The sequence below is a fragment of the Passer domesticus genome, chromosome 4 (genome assembly GCF_036417665.1).
Source record: "Passer domesticus isolate bPasDom1 chromosome 4, bPasDom1.hap1, whole genome shotgun sequence".
Classification (NCBI taxonomy): Eukaryota; Metazoa; Chordata; class Aves; order Passeriformes; family Passeridae; genus Passer; species Passer domesticus.
The window spans coordinates 25,716,615-25,731,437 of NC_087477.1; the positions used below are offsets into that span (position 1 = coordinate 25,716,615).

The 14,823-nt window shown below is 36.5% G+C and overlaps 1 protein-coding gene across 5 annotated transcripts in view; it reads left to right on the plus strand.

The window, feature by feature from the left end:
- LRBA (LPS responsive beige-like anchor protein) overlaps window positions 1-14,823 on the plus strand; it is a 373,617-nt gene that overhangs the window by 283,054 nt on the left and 75,740 nt on the right. Inside the window, exon 48 of one of the 5 annotated variants that reach the window (XM_064416678.1) lies at window positions 10,265-10,457. The exons of the other annotated variants lie outside the window; for them this stretch is intronic. Within the exon in view, the coding sequence (XP_064272748.1) occupies window positions 10,265-10,288 (24 nt within the window). The 3' untranslated portion in view covers window positions 10,289-10,457. The remainder of the gene's footprint in view (window positions 1-10,264; window positions 10,458-14,823) is intronic. 5 annotated transcript variants of the gene reach the window in all.

Below are 14,823 nucleotides of genomic sequence, written 5' to 3' on the forward strand. Positions count from 1 at the left end.
GCTAATATTGGGATATGGGATTTGCATAATATATATGATGGAATACACTGGAGAGATGCATCTGTAGGACAAAGTTAATACATAAAAAAAATTTTTGTGATGATGGAGAGAAACTGGTTTTTTTGCATTTTTAATGAAAACGGTAACCTAGGTAGTGGATCATCATTTGTTAGTCAAAAGCATTGATCTATTTTCTATCCATTCCATCTTTGTAAATTGAAAGAAAAAGCAGAGTTTTTAAAATCTGTTGTTTCCATAACATTTCCTTCTTCACATTGTTTGCAATTCCTACCATCTCTTTAAACTGCATACAAGTTATTTTATTGAAATTACAACCAAACTCTGGACTTCAAGAATGTAAACAGTGTAAAATTATTTTTAAAAAGTCCACACATGCTGGCATTTCAGTAATTCCTGGGAGTGGGATAGATGCCAGTCTTCCTGAATGAAGAAAACTTAAAGGACTCATAGACAGTCTTTTTGTCTTTGCTATTGTGAAAAAAATAGTTAAAAAAGCAGGTACCAAAGTTTGCCACATTTCTTAATTCTAAAACTTCAAGGTCTTGAATAAGGTTAGCCTAATTCTCTCATTTAAAAAAAAAAACCACCAAAAAAACCCCCAAAAAAGCAACCCATAACCTATCACATTCCAAAAATAGCTCTAATTAATTTCCAATTGTTAGGACACTATACACTTTACACACTTATGTATAATGTGTCTGTCTTAGTGAAGTCTGAAACTAAACAAGGTGAGAAGGAATAAAACTAAAACATATAAATATTTTAACTGACAGCAAAATTAAACAAGGGGATTTAACAGTAAGAAAAACCTAGATACTTGTATAAGAGTCAAAAGGAAACAAAGCCTAAACTAAAAGTATGGACTGTAAAGAGAGTGATGAGGTATATGGATTTTCTAATGAGGTAAGAGAATTTACCATAGAAAATATAAATATTAGAACATGGAGGAGAATGTTATGCAGCTGGGAAAGAATATAAAATGTTGAATAATAACACAATTTGAGTAGATACAGTTAAAAAAACCCCCAAAAAACTAGAGTGGGTGTATTCGCTTTTATCCAAAAAGAAGATCATTAGAAGCAATTTAGACAATTAAATTTGCTTTCAGCTCTTTTGTTGTGTGATGCTGCAGAACTGGTGTTTGAAAGCGAGTCCGTGGAGGACATTAAAGTTATTACTGTGTGAAATGAAGTGGGAAACAATTGTGCTGGAGCTACTGCCCCATTTAACAGGTGTTCACTAAATCTGTCTGTCTTCTCTTTGTCTGATCTGCAAATGCTGTGCCTGGACTGATGCTGCTGAAAATGTATCAAGAATTTTGAGTAACATGGAAAAATTGCTTCACAAGCTTAGTGATAAGGGAGGAAAAAAAAAGTTTGAAAGAGATGACAGTGTTTTACTCTAATTACTGAAACTTACAGTGTGTGATTGGAAGTTGCCATGCAAAGAAATATCCAAGTTGTTCCTCCTGTAAGGAGGTCAGGACTCACAATGTACTGGTGAGAGACCCAGTAGGATGCAGTGTTTGGTTTGTTTTTGTGTCTATTTATGGATCATATAGGAAAACATGCTGATAAATTTGAATTTGGTGGGTAGCTCAAAACAAAGTATTTGTAATAGAGTCAGTGTAGAGAAGTTTCCAAGTGTTGGAAAGGAAGTGAGATTTTTGGTGATATTTGCATACATGGAGCTGGGGTTTTCAGCTGAAGAAGGGGAGGGGCTGAGGAAACCTGACCATCTGTGCCCTACATGGAAGGATACAAAAAGAAGTCAGCTGAGGCTTTGCTTTTGGGGTTTTTCCTGGCAAGACTCCACTCCTGGGATGAGGAAGAGTAATATTAGTAAAGCCATCTGGGGTACAGAGAAGGCTTATGATGATGATATGGATGTAGGAGGAACTCTGGTATGAGGAAAGAGTTTCTTGTTCCTAGAAGAGAGGAGATAAGAAAGAGCATAAGAACACCTTACAGTATATATAATGTATAGTACTGAGAAGATGCATCAGGAAATGACACACTTTATTTCCTAACATGAGGACATAAAAGTTGTTCATGAAGTGATACATTTAACTTTGATACAGGGCAATATTTTTGAAAAAGTGTGTAATTAGAGTCAGTAATGTAACAACAATGCTCAGAAATCAGAGAGGGACATTTATCCAAATAAAAACATACTTTGTTATGTGGTACAAAACATGTAATATGAAATACAAGATCTTACATTCAGCAGTTAAGACAAGCTCAGAGAAATATATGACAGAAATAGTACCCCCCTATTCTTGCTCTAATAAATAGAAGTTTCTTTTTGTTAACCTTATTAAATTAATGATGTGTTAGTCATTAGAACAAATCTTTAGGCTTTATAGAAAGAAAAATCTGAAGACATGTTTCTAAAACTTAGGAGATGTATCTAAGGAGAGCTCCCCACCTCTTCTTCCTACCCCTCACAAATTTCCCCAACTGTGTCTTTGTTCAGGAACAGATGTTTGTGAAACCGTGCTTTAAACTGAAATAACATGAAAAAGCCTCATTTGTAACAAAAGTTATTATTTTAGTGACCTGATTTACAAATTTTTCTCCCACTTATGGCACTTGCACAGCAAATGGCATAGTCAGCTGCGCTGCAGCAGAAGTACAAACATTCTCGAGTGGAAACCTCTGAAACTGTTTGCTCTGTTGAAGTTATCTCATTAAGCAGCAGCGAGGGCTTGTGGAGCTGGCCAGGCTCTAGTTAGCCCTGTTCCTGGTCCCAGTTTGATGATAGCAGCCCTGTGCTCTGCAGGGAGTATCATGCTGCTGCCTGAAGAAAGGCAGTGTCAGGCTCCTGGTGATTATGTGCCTTTGCAAAAGCAGTGGGTGGAAACTGATGGAAAAGGTTGCTGCACCCCAGCCCATCTGCTCAGCATCAGCCTCCTGCTAGATGGTCCCTCACATCTGCCAGTTGTTACCCTTTAATTGGAAGTTCAGGTGTAGCCCTTTTGGTTTAAGGAGAGGCCAAACTATAGCCCATCAGTCAAGAAAAGAGAATGTACTTGGCAAAAAAAAAAAAGCAGGTGTTTAACAATCCGGGTCATGCTCACATGAGTCATAAATGTACTGGGCACTTGGCTGCTTTTGTCAGATGGTGGGTCCACCCTTAAATGATAAAGGACAGTGAATTTTTTTCTCAGTTTCCCTTTGTGAAGGAATTCGAGTAACCCCAGATCTCTTAGGTTGTGATTTTTATTCTCAGTCTTTGTTAGTTAAAAGGCTGCTCCTGCTAGCTACAAAGTCTCCCTTTAAGTAAATACAAGCTGATCTATTGATCTGTATTAGTAACATTTGTGAGATACAGAGTCAACTACAGAACCAAATCCAATAAAGGGCCAGTTTTAATTTCCTTATTTCATTCTCAAATAGCCACGAATTGCTATACTCTGCAATTTAAACCAATACAATTGTTCTGCTTTTGAAGCACGAAGTAAAGGACCATTAGTAAAAAACAGCAGAGCTAGAGTTTCTCGTGCTTGTGCTCACCGGATCCTTTCCAGGTTGGTTTAAGTACTTAAAAGAATGTTTGGCTATCTAGGATCACTTTGGCTGGAACGTGTTAGGGAGCTTTCACTTGCCAGTGTCTGTGGCAGATCTGAGGAATAGAATTTGGGAAGGGGGAAACTTTAATCAGCAACAGAGAGCAGGTGTATCTTCCATTAATGTAGCTGCTCTGTAGGAAGATAGTGGAAAGTATCTCTATAGAAAGGTAATATTTATAACTCAGAGAAAGCTCTAAAGCCAAGACAGCCTGGCTTACTTCTTTTTCAGAGGAATGTTCTCTAACACTAAAGTTTCAAAATAAGTGTCCAATACAAAAATTATATGAAATCTCAGCTTTTTTTCTTTTTTGCATTCTGAAATATTACTTGCTATTTGGATTTTATTTAGATAGACTAGTATTGTTATTAAAAAGCATCAGCTTGTAAAGCAACATTAAAGATATTAATAATAGCAAAAGTATAACTGGCATTCAAATAGGTTATAAGCAGAAAAAATTCTGCATTGATGAAGTGGCAATATATTTACTCTTGTGAGGTCCTTTGAGCTTGTCCTTATCCAAGTGGAAGGGATTTTTTTAAACTACAGTTAAATGTTGGACCTGATCCAAGTTAGTTGTTAGTGAGAGTTGAACTGGGCTCATAAAAACATGAAAGGTTCAGCAGCATGCAAGTAGTTTAGAGGAAATGGATTTAAAATATTAGGAAATTCAAGTGGGTTTAGTTTTGCAATGTGTAGAATGAAAATAATGCTGGAAGCTTCATTTATAATGTTTATGTTTAATTAATAAAACCCCCAACATTCTCCATTGTTTAAAGGAAAAAAAGAATCCTACACACCAAAACAAAACCTATGTAATTGTTTTGAGGATGTTCCAAACCACACGCTAGAATAAAAAGAGTGCAAAGTATCTTGTTTCTAAAAATCTCTAAAAAAATAAATTACAAATGTATAGCAGAAGAGTCCTTAAGGGCAGTGAAGCTTCCTAATTGTTACTGACATTATCTCTTGCCATCTGCTTTCTGAGGCAGAATAAGAACTTTGTAATGAGGATTAGGAGTGGAGCATGGTGAAAGCATGCTCCAGGAACTGCTGGAGTGTTGTCTGCTTTCATAATCAATCACAGGGATAACTGTTTTAACAACAGGCTTTTCATGATATATTTTGCCTAAAGTAATATAAATAACCTAAGAATTAAAATTTGCTGCATAATCTCAAAGATGTTTGACCTATATTAATTTACTTTATTAAGCCTTTCTCTAAGATACGAAAAGCCTTTACTGCATGGACTTGGATGTCTGCACTGTCAATATCCTCCCTTCAGACTGATGCAAGCCCATCATGCAGACACACCCTTGGGCTGTGTGTACACCAGAATTAAACTATGAGTAAAAGCCATTCCAAAGCTGCATACAAACTTAGCTCACATCCATTTTAAGCTCAGTTTTGCTGTCAGTGTGGACAGATCTAAGCTCTTCGCAGATTTTTGGCAGGTTGTATTCCTTTCTGCCTTCCTTCTTGTTTGTTGAACTGTGCCCTGGTTGCAGTTTGCCCTGTGTGGATTAGTGCTTTAGAATAATTTTAGAAGAGAGCAACATATAGGTTTATTCTTTTGGGTTTGGTTGTTTCTCTCCCAGATATGGAGGGAAGTTCCTTTTGCATTGTTGTAACCATGGGTGACCACTTAATGAGAAATTCTGCTTTGTGCCGAGATTCCTCCCATGGGATGTGTCATCTAACCTGATTGTGACCCATTTATAGGCCCTTGTATACTCAAGGTGTAAACAGTGTGCTGACTTGTTTTTGCTACCATTTATGCAGGAGACTGACATGAGCTGGGCTGTGCACTTGAAATGAATAAATCCTGTGTACTCAGCACTGTTTTTGTTTCTGGCTACATCAGCACAGTCGCATTAGCTCAGTTTTATTTCCAGTGCTTTAAATCCTGCTGATTTGGATTTGGTTTGTGCACCCTTGTCCTGCAGCATATATAAACATTATCCTCGGTGTGGTTGGGCTGGTGATGGGCAGGTGTGCTCAGGGATCAGATAAAACTGCCTGGCAAGCTGGGTCTCACCAGATGGCCATCTCTGTTTTATGTCAGTTTTGTCACTTCCCTAACAAGAGCAAGTCCCAGTGCAGGAGCAAGGTAAGGAATGTATTCCATTGGTGTTCCCTGAAGTGAGCCATGGGGTTTCCTAGGCGTGGATGCTTCTTCCGTAATCACACATCTCTGATGGAAACATTCCCCTTTTTCCTGCTCCTTTCATCATGAGGTTTAGGATGTAACAAGAAGTGAGAGAGTAAGGAAGGAGAAAAACCTACTGAATTAGTCCCTAAAATTTATGTTTGTCAAGGACAGTTATAGACTGCAATGAAATGCCACATATTGGGGTTTTCCAGTCCAATGAGTGTTACATGAACAGTGGCAGTGGAGCTTGCTGGCAGAAAGCTGTGATACAGGCAGTAAAGCAGAGAATTTCACAAGAAATTAATGTGAAACTATACAGAGGAATCAACAAATATGGCCAGATATCGTCAGTTTTTCTGAGGGTTTTTTTTGTGTTGCTATCTGTAAATACAGAAATGACAGGGATATGGGTGGATTGATAAGCAGAGACAGCTCTACTGTCTCCAGTGGTTGCACGGAGATCCTGATTCAGGAACATAAAATCTATTTGATATCTTCCTGAAATGTTAGGTTCATGTACCAGGTATGAAGTTTGTAGTGAGCTCTAATAACAGCTAGAAGATTAACACAACTTTGGTCTCCACAAAGGACTCAATCCGGAAGTATCTTTTCTAAAAAAAAAAGTGCAAAGTTTTTTTGGTAACAATAATGTATGGGAAGTGCAGGTGCTGCAGTTAATTTTAACAAGTAAATTCTGGACATAAACATTCAGATGGCATGAAAAGCTGGATTTTTATTCTCAGTAAAAACGTTTGTGTAACCTTACAAACAGAATGGCTTGTAGCTTTTCATATGTTCGATATGATGTGATAAACCTTGAGATTGATAAAAATAGTTTTTCATAGTTTAAAAACTAAAGCCACTGTGCTAAAATGTAGAACTTAATTTCTGGGTCACATGTGGTGTGGTTTTACTAGAAATACCTTCTGATTTTATTTGCTGCTAAGATAAATGTTGCTTCTGTTTTCATTGTCCTTCAAAATTCTATTTGGGATTTAAAACGTTAGAATCTGTGAAGTTAAAGTTCTTATTTTCAGGAGATAGTTGTACTTTTGTATTACCTTAATGTAAAATTGTAGTGGTCTTCATTAACAGAAAAGGTGACTGAAAGACATGGCATTTTTAATATGGTATTTGAGAGCAGAACTGCCCCTTTCACTTATCTGATCACTTCATGCATGTTAGCTTTCCATCTTTCAAGCAGTGGGCTGTAAGCAAATTTCAGGAATTTTTAATGTTCTTGGAGAAGGCTGTAGATTTGTGACCCAAGGATTAGTAGATAGAGGGTAATACCTCTTAATTTGGGGTCATGAATGCTTGGCGGTCATGTGCTGACCTTATAATCATTACATGTCTGAATTCACATCCTTCAGTTGTTTGCTTTGCTAGCTGAAGGGCCTTCCCACAAAAGCAGCAATAGGAAAACATTAAGAAAGTGTATTTTGGTTGTGAATTCCCTCAGAATAGTAGTCCTACACCAACTACTGCTTTGGGATTTTTAATAAGATTGGAAACCAACTGCAGATTGAATAGAGACTGTTCACACACTATGTTGTACAATAAAGGACTCCTTTTTTTCCATCTTTAGAGGTTTGTGGAATAAGTTCCTGGACTTCTACTTCTTGAAAAACAAAATGAAACTCTACCTATTTCCATTGATATGTTGATGAATACATATCTCTTCAACTAATGCCTCAACACGTAATGTCTAACTAAATGATCACATGCTGTTGTTTTATGCTGACTTTATTCAGTCTAGAAGATGGACAGAACTCATTTAATGCATTGCTCTGCTCCTTCTCCATACTGCTACATTTATATAGCTTCAAACCTTATTTATTGCATGCTGTTTGAACTCTCTTCTAAAAAAAGCATCCTACATGGCCTTTTCTTTTGTATTCACTCAGTAGTATCTGAATCATCCACAGACATTACTAAGTTACCTTTCCATGACCTTCATGTGATGAGGCAAAAGTATTATTTCTGTTTTATAAATACACAGGAGACAAAAGATGCTTGCCTATCATCCCTGCTAAGTATGTGTCTATTTTGAAGGTATTAAGAGGTGGCATTTTTCAGACTATTAAGCATTCTTCAGATTTTGAAAGAAAAGATAAAATGTTGGTTTTAGTTTGGGTCAGTTCTCATTTGCTTTGCCATTCAGCCCAGCAGACAGTTATGTTTGTCTAACTGGGTGTCAAGAAGGAGAGTCTAGAAATTGTGTGACAGGGCAGAAACTGCTTAAGTCAATATTGCATGTGAAACCTCAGCAAATCTTGCCTGACCATGAAGTCTGGTGAAAATAATTATGGAACTCATCACACTTTGAGAAACCCTTGTATCAAACTAGGTATCCCTCAAAAATATAGATTGCTTAATGGGTAATTAGCATTGAATTAGATGGCAGTCCTGTAGCAGGGATGAAATCCATCTTTCCAGGGAAAGTTGAGTGTAATGCAAAAATCTTTTCTCTTTTAATGCATTGAAGAATAACATAACCACTCTCTTTGTAGAGAATGAGACATTAAATTATTTTTTTCATTGTTTAATGGGATCCCAATATCTGAAGATGGAGGAGCTCTGATAAAGTTCTTACCAGTCTTTCCATGACACAAATAAATGGATTCTGGGTTTTCAATATAATTTATTTTTTTCTTAATGTGAAGGTATGGATAATTTTTATTTATGCCCAATATGATTATTTGGCATTCCATGAATAGACAGGAAGAGGCAAGTTTGTTCTGAAGACCAATGTGATAAGAAAGTGCATTACCAAAAAATTGGCATACATATCTATATATGTATATATGTATGTGTGTATGTATATGTATGTATATCTCCATCCATTATACTGCTGAAGATTTTTTGCTCTTAGGTATGACTTTCTTTTAAACTAAGGTAAAGTATTCTATATGCTTTTTCCCTAACGGGGTAAATCTACATGTAAACATATGTAGATATGCCCAGGTAGATTCTTTTTATTTTCTCTTACAGAGTATGTGAGGCTGGTTTGTTTTGATGGAAAAAGGTGGAAAATAACTCATTACATGTTTTTAAAACCAGAAATTCCTTTTAGATATTAGTGGATAGTTGTTATGCAGTATCCTACATAAAGGATTTTTCCATAAAAATGTGGAATTTATCACTAAGAATAAGTAATATGCAACAAGGCAAAAGAGGCTATTCTGAGACTTATGCTGTCAGTGAGGTGTTTTTCTGGGTGAAATCTGATTTTATTGACTAGAAGTAGTCAGTCGGCTTCTGTTAACAGCCATAAGCACTGCCAGAACAAGGAACTGAAAAAAGACAATGAATCTGCCAGACTGTCTACAGAGGTGAATGTTCCACCAGAAATCACATTACACTGGAATTCCTGATTGTTTCAGACTTGCAGTTTTGTGGCGAAAACTCTTCACCTGCAGCAGTTAAGAGGTCAAAACTATTGTAAAAGTTCCAAGGTCTGCTTCTGTCACATAAGAAAATATCTATGGAAGTGACTTGCCAGCAGGTTTTTTTGAGACCCCATGAAATCTTCCCCATGAAATTGAGGGTACATTTTCCTGGGTAGCAAATTTCAGCTGAGTGACAGTAAGCCAAGACTTGGCTTAATTACCCTTTGTGGTCTCTTAGAAATATTCCACAGACCAAAGGCATCTGCAAACCACAGGTTGAGAACCACTGATTTAACGAGGTAGCAGTAGTTAATTGTTCACGTGTCATTGTTAAAATGAGCATCCATTCAGTCTGGGGATGAACTGGCTTTTTGCTGTGACTGGTGATTATGGTTTTGTAGTGGCATAATTGCTAGTCTAATAGAGGTAGCTAAGGTTAACAACAGAGATAAGTAAATATCATCAAATTATTTCCTGCTTTTAATCCTGGTGAGATAGAAAATATATTAAAAAATCCCAACAAACCTCCGAATTTGTGAGGTTTGCCCTGAAGGGGGGTGTTTGAGCTTTACTAATACGAGGCAGATCGCATGCCAGATAAGCCCTTGTAAACATAATTTTCAGGTGATAGTTTGCTTTCAGAGGATCATCCCATTAAAACATGTGCAGGGTTTTGGAGCAGAACTGTAGGAGCTTTTATGAACTGTCATAATTCTAAGAATTTTACTTGTTGATATTGAATGTGGACGTGTATGACATAATTGCTTTGGCTGGTTGAAAAATAGTGCCTATTGTAAATTGTGAATGAGTCTGTGGTCTGCAAAAACAGCTGTAATAAATTGTAAGGTATGTGTTGTGCAAGCTCATTTTCCAGAAAATTTTTGAGTTGTTTCAGCTCAGAAGCTGGTTTTAGGCGGGGGGGTGTGGGGGGGAAGCCTTTGAAAACATAAGCCTTTTCTGTTACTGAATAAAAATGAGTTTATGAAATTGGAGAGGAATATGTGGTTATGTTTGATAGCTTTATTGCCATAGCAAACGCTGAGAGTGATTAAAAGATAAAAAGAAGAAGAGCAGGTAGATATAAGCACCTAGGAGGTACATCCCTAACTTCAGGTTTCCTGCTCCCATAGGTGACATGCTGGCAGTGCCTCTGAGCACAGGCTAAATGCTGATTTGTCTGACATAATCCTGGATCTTGGAAACCAGCAGAACGGCAGAGAGCGTAGTGCCAGGCCCCTTGGTTAGAGAGTCACCATCCCCGGCACTGTGTAAGAAGGAGATTCAGTTTGATTAGTACAGCACGAGAAAGAAATCATTTTGCAGGTGAATATATCCAGCATTTGTGCCAAGGCTTGATTCTGCAGGAAGAAGAAGTGGTTCTCACATCTGTAAGGATGTAGGGATGAGCCTCAGTCCCTTGGAAAGCTGCAGAGCACCCAGTCCCTTGGCAGCAGTTATGGCCCTACTTCCCCAGACATTGTGGAGTATAATCAAAACAACAGTGGCATGTAATTTACTCAGAAGCATTTCATTATTTAGATGGCTGTGGAATGACCAAATCCAACTGGTATGCAGGTGCTGATCTGGTAGTTTGGAAGCAGATGCAGTTTTATAATGCAGGTTTCAGTTCATATACGGGAATGACTTAAAACAGCTATATTTTTTTCCTAGCAAGCCATAAATGAGTCCTTGGTTTGCAGTTGTATTCAATTATTTTAAACCTATTTACAATGTATTCTATTGTAAAGCCATGACCTTTGATCTCCAGAATGGTTGCATGTCTTTTGTGGGAAGCAGGAAGTCTTGGGGCAAGTGACACTTGCAGTGCAGTTTATTTTACTTAGACTTTGATTCGCTCCCCTCCCCCCTGTTTCTAGAACTGAAGACAAATTTCTGTTTCTATTGGATTATAAACAGGTTCTGGATAGCTTCAGCTGCTGCATAGTGCAGTGATATTTTAATTTGCTGGGTAGACATGTTTACTGTGTACTGTGTAGTTTATGAGTGTTACCATAAATGAGGTAATCTTGCATCTTGGTTTCCATGTGTGAAACATTACATGAGCTAATGCAGCTGCGCCACTGCTTGCTGGGTATTAGTAGACTTTATTTGGACATAAAGTTTATACTGAACTACTTTAAATATTTGTTCTAAAACTGGTAGTGCTGCTTTTTTGATGTGTTTTACATGACACTGACAAATGCCAAGTTTCACAAAGCAATATAAGAATGTACATTCTGCTCTGTGCCCCATTGTTCTCAAAAGTGAAAATTCCAGAGTGAAATAATATTAATGACAAATTTTTTAATTTATGTTCAGTTAGTGTTTCAGGGACTGGTTTATATTAAATATACAGAGGAACAGTAGCTTCCTAGCATACTGTAGCAGTCCTAAAAACACACACATTCTCTCCAAAGTCTGCATTTGGAATCTGAAGTGACACATGTGCGTTGTGAGAAAAGAGAAAGTTGATTTCTGCTCTGTGTTTGAAGGAACATGTAAAGATTTTTCCATAGTTTAGTTTTGCCTACCAATATCCTTGAATCATCATGTTTTATAAAAGTCTATGTTTCTAGCATCTAGGGCTGTAGTCTTCTTATTTAATTAAAAATATTGCACATTTTCAGTTTATGTAGCTAGTTAGGAAGGTGTAATACACAGTAAGCTATAAAATATGTCAGTGTATTTTGCTAACTCTAGTATTAACACTTGCATGTAATTTCTTGGGCTGAGCTTAATTTATGTTCTTCTTGATAAGTCAGAATAAGGGACATCTGTGAAGCACATTTAGAAAGACACTAAAATTATTTTATATTATTAAGTACTTATTTTTGAGTACTAAAGAAACAGGTATATATATTTTCATAAGGCACATTAAAATGGCTTTGTCCTGCTGAGGATGTGTTCTGAAGATCTTCCACACTACCTCATGCTTTTCTCAGAACAGAATTGGAAATTTTTGTGACATGAAAGTTCATTTTAAAGCACTTAGCTGGAGAATGTAACCAGTTGCTTCTTTCCTCCCTATGTGTATCCTTTGCTTCTTACTCTTCATCCCTTATCCATAACTTCAGCTTCTCCCAGATATTCCTTGTGACGCTGCAGCTGAGGCAGCTCCACCAGTGAACTGGCTGGTGTGCCTATGCTGCTTCACCAGATCCAATGACATGGATGTTACGGATATTTTTTAACTTGTGTTATGAATATAATTAATATTCTTGTTTGTGTGCAAATTATACTTGAGTTTCTTACAGTAACTTTGCTCCTTGTATGTATTACTCATTGTGAAATGTTTAATCAGAGGAACCCAGCGTCATAGTCAGAAACAACATTACTGTATGACGTGGTTTTGATTTCATTTTGCCAAAACTAGGGATTGTCTAAAGGACAAGTCTTTGGGATTTAGGTAATTAAAAAGTACAAGACTGCTATACAATTGAAATTAATGAAGGCCTTTATAAAGAAGAAATAAGTTTTTGAAATCTTACTATTGTTAATATTTGCATTGAATACCCCTGTGTGTCTGTAAATTAACGTAAGGCTCAATGTAAACCTAGTTGATTGTTTTCATATTTCTATAAATTATGTGCTTTTTACCTGCTGTATTAAACAGCTTGTTTCCCTTCAGTGGAACAGCAGCCATAAGGCCTTTGAAAATATTCGTTAGTGTACGTCTCACTCAATATAATGTGAACCCCCCACTGTTTTATGTAGAAGGATCTCTGGGTTATATACTGAATTTAGTCTACAATCCGTTTTTACTTATGGTTTCCAGTAAACTTTTTCTTTAAGATTTTTGCATTTTTAATCTCCAGGCTTTCTCATTTTAAATTTTGCCATAGTTTGTGTTTTTCTTTAAGCTGTTACCCTTGAAATTGTTAGCTTGCTGAAGTTTAAGCTTTTGTAATTCATCAGTTTCCTAATTAAACTGTTTTCTAATTCTATGCATAGACGGTTGAGAATCTGAACTCTCAATTCTCAAATTTACCTAGACAATTAAAAATTACATTGTATTTTTGAGGCCCAAAATTTTTGGTAGTGATTTTTACCTCTTAACTCTTGCATAAAGAATGAATTGTGGCTTTCAGGGGCTGGCAGTGTAGCCCCTCTCCTTCCTCTTTCTTTTCTTGTGCAAACTTTCTGGAGGTGGGAAGGTCTTTCTTCTTTTCCTTCCTCTTCCCCAGTCCTGACATTGTAGGTGCCAGTCAGACAGGATTTGTGCCTGGCAGGCACTACCAGGTTCTGCTGAATTTCCATGGGTAGGCAACCCCCATTGCTTTCTGTTCCCGATAGTTTTGAATCTTCTCTCCATTTGAAGGTTTTTCACTGAGTGCTTGAGCATTGCCCACACAAGTTTTATGCGGGACTAACTATAATGTTATTGTCTAGTGGCAATGAAATGTCTTGGAAACAAACACTGAAACACAAAGCAGATGATGAAATTTCTGTCCATAAATGAGTCACAAGCTTTTCAGAAATCTCTTTCCTACAAATACCTTTATTTTTCCTTTTGTGCATAGAGTATGATACTGAATTTCTCACACTTATTCATGGCCCAGGACCAATAAGATAATTGTAATACTTAAAAATTAACAAGATTATTTTAAAAAAACTTTTGCATTTTAGTATTTTTAGTCCTCTGATGTCCAGAAAAAATATTTTGCCAATATCTGAACTTTCAGCAAAAAACAGATATAATTATGTCAAATATGAAGCCATGCCATTTTAATTGTCACCATGTCATAATAATACTATTTCCCACACGCCCTTTCATTTTGCAGGTAAAAGGTTTTTGTCTTCTTCTACCTCTCTATTTGTGTGCACACACTAAGCTGGACATTTTTCTTGTGAGTTTTTAGTATTGCCAATAATCATACACTAAGAATTTCATTTGGGCTCACAACAATAGGGCTTTTCATAGGTAATTTGAAGGATAAATCAGTAATTATGCATTTAATTGGCTAATAAATCATAGCACATTTCCCTTATTTTCTGTAGTGCTATGATAAATCTTTATAATGTGGCCTGGTGTATTTTTGTAAAGAAGAAAACTATAGGGCTTGTTTAGTGTGTGTACAGTGCAGAAGTGTCATAAATATGTAAGGCCCTCTAAGATGTTTACTGTGTTACATGAGAAGTCCCTGTGATTACCTGCTTAGGGATTTTATGAATGTACATTTTAAAGGATGGATTGAAGTTTTAGATTTCACCACTATATCATATATATATATATATATATATATATATATATATATATATATATTTAGTATGTAAATAGCAGGAGGGGAGCTTGCTCAAGCTAAAGCAAGTTTACAAAAAATGCGGCAGCAGAACTTTTTGAAATCCTGGCACTTGTGATTCTGATTGTTATAGCAGCAATTCTCAGACTTTTACAGTTTTGTTAATTTTAAGAATTGTATTTTTTTTTAATGGTGAATGGGGATTTATTCAAACACTTTAAAATCTAAGAGAGGTTTTAGGCAGCAGAATCTCTGCATGTCATTTCCATCAACACTGCAGGTTATGACATTTCATTTTTATATGAACAAAGGTGTGGGATCATTTTGTATGTTTGTTCTCATTTACAGTATGAATTTTTCCAAAAATATTTAATGAATGAAATAACATCAACATTGCCACAATTAAAGGATGAACCAGGTTAGGTACAAAAGAATGAAATGCAGTCTAA